This window comes from Candoia aspera, chromosome 6 (assembly GCF_035149785.1).
Source record: "Candoia aspera isolate rCanAsp1 chromosome 6, rCanAsp1.hap2, whole genome shotgun sequence".
In the NCBI taxonomy this organism is placed as follows: Eukaryota; Metazoa; Chordata; class Lepidosauria; order Squamata; family Boidae; genus Candoia; species Candoia aspera.
Window position 1 is genome coordinate 86,032,816 of NC_086158.1, and position 6,000 is coordinate 86,038,815.

Below are 6,000 nucleotides of genomic sequence, written 5' to 3' on the forward strand. Positions count from 1 at the left end.
GGATGCTTTAATTTGGATTCCTGTGCTAAGCAGTGGGTTGGCCTCAAGGGCCCTTTCCAAATCTAGGATTCTCAAAGAGAGGACCCGGCTGCCTCTGCTCTTGTTATTTCGGTCCTTGAAGAAGAAAAAAATTGTAACTTTCTGTCCTTTCTGCCCTGGTGTGAAAACTGCTTGAGACGTCTTTCTAACTCTGCCCAGTTGTAAAATCTTTGGGTGATTTGGGATTTAGGTGGGTAGACTCTGTTGTGTTCAGAAAGGATATAAACTATTCTTTACATCTCTGAAGTGCAGCTCTCTTCACCTTCCTTCTATCACTTGCTGACAGCTGGTCTCCTAAGTCATCTTTGTAGAACTGTGTTCAGACCTTCCATGACACAAACCATCTCAGTTCTGAGGTTTTTTCATGGAAATAAAGAAATTAACTATCCTAGACTCCCAAATGATCTCCAGAGCCACTCTTATATGACAAAAAGTATTTCCACTCACAATACTGCTAATCAGTTGTTGCATTAATTACTTCATTTGGCAATATTTAATTGCACTTTATTGTGTGACACAGGATAACTCACAGCTAAACACGTTTGCTATTCCCAGAATATTTTAACCCTGGAAAAAATCTTAAGTGGCTGCAGAGTTTGGTTTTGGCTAACATTTTCATTAAGGAATTTGAAGAGAGAGGGTGGAAGAAATGCTTATCGAATTTGCGGATCACACAAAATTGGGTGTCATTAGGATAGTTAATATCCCAAAAATTCTTCACTTGGGAAAAACAAATCAGTGTGGAAGGGTTTGCCATAATACTGTGTAAAAGGCAAAAGATTTATATGATCTGAAGAGAATCCAGAGTATGCCATAATACTTGTATAAAAGTTATTGGAGTTATGGTAAAAAAAATAGTATGGCACTTTTTAAATATAAACAAGTGGTATATAAATTTTATAACTAAATACAAGTACGTTGATAAACTCAGTCTGCAAAAATCCATTTTTGGCTACATTGATTTGGTATAATTTCCAAACAGTTCCATTCCATTCTGCATTGGTCAGACTCTACCTTGAGTACAGCAGGCTCGGAGAAAGAGAATGGAAATAGCTCCAGTCTAGTTAACGTCCTCCGGCTGACTCACTTGGCCTGATGGAGGGAATATGCCTGGGAGGATATTTTGAGACAGTCTACCAACCACAAAGTGTCTTGATAGCTTTTTGCTGGCAGTGAATGCAAAACTGAGCGAAAATAGTGGCACCCTCAAGAGCTCTAGAGATTTCACTGTGTTCCTTTCAAGGAGCTCAGGGATGGCAGCAGCATACAACAGAACATACACTACAAGGCAACGAGCTTCGTGTCGGTTCTTCGAAAAAAAAGCAGGCCAGAGAAAGTCGCATCACTAAATAGAAACAAAGGTGTAAATCCGATAATTCGTTCATAGAAACAATGATCGTGGCTCCAAATATGTCAGCTCCAGAAAGGGATTGAAATTCGCAACAAAAATAAATCCAAACAATCCGACTCCCTTCTCATGTTTCCAAAGCAACCACATCTGAACATTCACTTCCTTAAGTTATCACAACATTTTACAAAGATTGCTTCATTAACTAAGTATGTCAAACATGCTTGATAACATCTTCTCCAATTTTTCTACGCGTGATACCCACATTTGGAACTAGGCTGATTTGCAGCTAGGCATATTTACCTACAATTAGCCCTCTGAATTCAAGGGCATATGCTCCTGTCCATCTTTTGAAGCTCAGACAATGTTGGCATTAATATCCCCAACTAATTTCAAGTGGTGGTCGCTGAGGTGGGCCTTTCCAACTATCAAAAAAGGACAGCAAATTCTGTGAGTCCTACCAAGGCTTGCTAATAATTCAAGTTTTCCTTCCTATCATCACTGTGATTTTTATTCTGTGGATAACACATCATGGTTGACCCACACAGAGAAGGACTAGCAAAGCGAGGTTTACTGCCCAATATTCTCTCAGTAGCCCCTGCACAGAAGTTGTACCCTTTCCCCTGCCTGTTGATGGAGCTATCACATATGACTGGTCTTCTCTGTACTTAATCCCACCACCCCACCCACCACCCCAGTTACCTCGGATGCCTTTGAAGACATAGTAGCAGCATCCTGGGAAGGGTGCTTCCTTCTTCTTTGCTTCCTCGTTAGCCTTTCTGTCATTTGGGTAGGACAGGGAGCCAGTCAGTTTTTCAATATTCTCATAGGGATTTTCCAAAATGGATTTTGGATTGTAGATTGCCCTGATTTTCAGGGAGGAGGAAGGGGATCCGTTGTAAACAGGGTTGTCCCATGCCTTCTTCCCCAGAGTTTCCAGTTCATGTTCTTCTTGTGCCTGGAAATGGCTCTCAGCTCTGTTGCTTAGGTGGGAAGAGCTCATGATGCTGTGTCAAGCAAAGGTTTCTTTTAGAAGACCCCAGTGTTTAAGCAGCCAGAAGCATTCATCTGCTTGGCACTTTGCTCAGAGGCCTCTTTTATATTCAGTCACTGGGTGACAAATAGAGAGTGGAGGCCATTGTTGGGAGCAGCTGTTACCTTCTATTCTTCCGTGAGTCCAGCTACACCCAGGGGTGGATCTCTTTCTCTCTGCATATAACAGTCATGAAAACCTGCACACAGAGAATCTGGCTGTTAAAATATTGGTTCTTGCAGCTAAATTCTCCAGGAAATTAGAGGCAAGATGTTCATTGGACACTTTGGGTTGAGGCAGTGCTGAGTGACACCTGGCACATCCCCAAACATTACAGGCGCTTAGTTTTAAATAGAGCTGCACCAAGAGAGCATTTGGGATCCATAAAACAAACTTTACACTTGCTTTTTGCAACTAGACTTAGCTGGGCTCTTAAGAACCCCTAGATCCAAAATAGCCATTTTTGTCTATGAACAGACAACATTTGCTAATTCTGTAGTCAAGACTTTATTATTGCACTCATGATGCTTATTCAAAAGGCAACATACAGGATTACGAAGTAGCCAATATCAAACCAAAAAGATTGATGGGGGGAATGGATTTTGTGGTTGGCTCTATACAAAGGGTATAGTTGAGTAATCATTGAACAGCTTTGTCTGTCTGTCTCTCTGTTTGTCTATCTGAAGGTCCTCCATGGTTTTCATAAAGGCCAAAAGGGGAGAAGGGAGGATGAGAAGATGCTGGTTTTCTGGATGACCCAGAATTCTAGACTTGGAAGGCCATCCAGTCCAACTCCCTGTTCTGAGCAGGAATCCAAATTAAATTCAAGTATCCTGTCCTAGATGGACAGTTGTTTTATTTATTTATTTATTTATTTGATTAATTAATCAATCAAATTTTTGACCGCCCATCTTCCCGCAAAGGAAGGACTCTGGGCGGTTTAGCCTTTGCTTTACCTGATCCTTTGAAGAGGAGCCCATCACATGCTGAGTGATCCCAATGGTCAAACTGCTTTTACTGTTGGGCAATTCTTCCAAGTATTAAATCTAGAACCTGCCTTCATATAACTGAAATCCATTATTCCAGTATTTCTTAAACTTTTTTCTCTCAGGACTCCTTCCCACTTTTAAAAATTATGGATGACCCCAAAACGGCTTTTGTTTGTATGGTTTATATTTACTGGTATTTGCCATATTAAAAATTAAAATTGACACATTTGCTGCCGCTACTGCTTCTCACAATTGTTTGATGGGATTTTAAAATTGTATTTTTTTTTCAACATAGGCTGGTGAATAATTTTAATTTTGAGGACCCCTGAGAGAGTTTCGGGGGTCCCTTTGTCATCCAATGTATCAGAGAAAGACAACACTAGTTTTCAGGGGGAAAAACAGAAGAAAAGCTTAGCATGACAATATACAATTTGCTGCAGATAAAAATTGAATCAGTCTCATTTTCTGAATCTGAGCCTTTATTTTTATCATTTTACATGGACTTCTAAAATGGAACATTTGCCTGTGTTAGGACAGGACAAGCTGTTAATTTATTCTAGTGTATTTCCAGACATTGGGCCATTTTAGATCCCAACCATTTTATGTATGATTAGGAAATATTTTATTATCTTTTTCCTCCAATTTCTAAATTTAAAAAAGAGAGAAAGAAAAGGGACAGAAACATGCTTTAGGGTGAAACTGGGAAAATTCTGGATTTTTTTCCTCCTTTTTAATTTTTTCCAGACTTCCATATCCCTAATCCTAGGGGGCATTTCAAGTTTGCTCTGTATGCTACTGGTGGTGCCATTTTCCCTCCACTCATAATAAACTTGGGCTTTATTTCATGCTGTAGAACAAAGGAAATCATATGCTGTTGGAGAAGAAGGATGTGTGCTGAGTGAGTGCATAAGAGAGACCTGTGGTATTTCCTGTGTACTTCACAGCAAGAACCAAGAGTAAAAGTGCTGTGCTTGACTGATGGATGATGAATGAAGTTCATGGATATGGGTAGATTCCCTGAACTGGACGAAGATCTAGAAAGCTGGTCTCAAAACATATCAGGACTGGCTCATGGGCAACTGAGACAGCCAATCAAAACCAAAAGGGCTGGTATGACTCCAACATGATACTTCTTTGGGAATATGGAGAAGGAAGCAAACCAAGCGCCATCCCCTCTCCCACCGCCTTACAGAAGAATCCATCTGCCACGTTCATCCAGAGTGAGCTGTCAGAATTCTTCCAGTTCAGCACCCTTCAGCAAGGGTCAATGCCAAGACAAATGTCAGGGAAAGATAAGCAATTCTGCATGTAATGCTTATGTGCATATATCCTTTTCCCTTTCCCTTGAATGTAGCCACTGGCCCTTTTACTGAAGACTGAGGTTGGGTTAGGGGAGTCCATCTGAGAGGCTTGCTTGGGGCCCTGAGAGCACTACTTATGCCCCTGGCTGGCTAAGAGTGAATTTTACATAAATAGCCAGCTGCAGCCTTAATAAATCTTCATAAATCTTGCTAAAGAGAACTCTGTGACTTTGTCCTTGGGAAGAAATTATTTTCACTTCAGGCACCTGCCAAAGTCCTGACTGCAAGGCTGAACAGAGATCTTCTGAGAACGCCTTCATCTGGCTTCCTGCACTAAGCAGAGGGTTGAACTCAATGATCACATACCATCTTACTTTATTACATCAAAACATCCATTTTGTGGAATACTTCTCTTGGCCCAAGACTTAACATCTGTCACAGATTTTAGATTCCTAAAAATCTGTTTTTAACAATTCAGGACTCCAATCTAATCAGATTCAGAGGCTTCTAAAATTGCTGGTTTTAATTAACTTTGGTATTTGGCTTTTCAGTCTCAATGAATCCTTACTAGTATTTGCTTTATTTTTATACTGCTGTTCCTCTCTAAGGGACTTTCCTTCCTTTTGCTGTCAGTCTGTGTTGGCCTTGGTATTTCCTCTTATTGTATTACCTAAGCAATACCTGAAACAGAGGTGTAACTTTGGTCATGTCCCCACTAGTGTTTAATCCCTGGCATTTAGGGCCTGATGTATGATTTGCCCACTGACAGGCATAGCTGAGTTCATTTGTGTGCCTTGACTTTGCCTCTCCATGCTCTGTTTCCAGGGGATCCTGTTGCTGGGGCTGATTTAGCTGTCACCTGGCTTTTATGTTAGATCCTTGGCCAGACTTCAAGACGCCTATCTCTTCTAGGGGGCAGGGTTCCTCTTCTATCCACTGCTGTCAGTTCCTTGTTCTCTTCTTTTTGTACCTTGTGATTTGACTTATGGCAGTTTATTCTATAAAAGATTTGTTTTCCTTTACCTGTTGGGGGTGGGAGCCCAGAGGCTTTGTGAACAACACCTCATGTTCTTGTGGTAAAAGGTCATATCCTCAGCACATCCTGGTTGGGCTTGGGGGCCAACTTTGATACGTTATTCCTTTCAATCTCATTCCAATCTTTAATGGTCAAGTAGGTTTGAGGTCTAGCTTGCAAGGATTTTATCAACTATACTGCTATTCTACATATACAGTGAGAGGTCATTCTTACCTTTTATCCAATTATATTGGTTTAGTCTTTGTTAATCCTTT

At 40.7% G+C, this 6,000-nt stretch overlaps 1 protein-coding gene across 1 annotated transcript in view; it reads right to left on the reverse strand.

The window, feature by feature from the left end:
• Positions 1-2,580, reverse strand: part of PKD2L1 (polycystin 2 like 1, transient receptor potential cation channel) — a 33,583-nt gene extending 31,003 nt beyond the window's left edge. Inside the window, exon 1 of the mRNA XM_063307594.1 lies at positions 2,090-2,580. Within this exon, the coding sequence (XP_063163664.1) occupies positions 2,090-2,390 (301 nt within the window). The 5' untranslated portion in view covers positions 2,391-2,580. The remainder of the gene's footprint in view (positions 1-2,089) is intronic.
• Between the last annotated feature and the right edge of the window lie 3,420 nt (positions 2,581-6,000).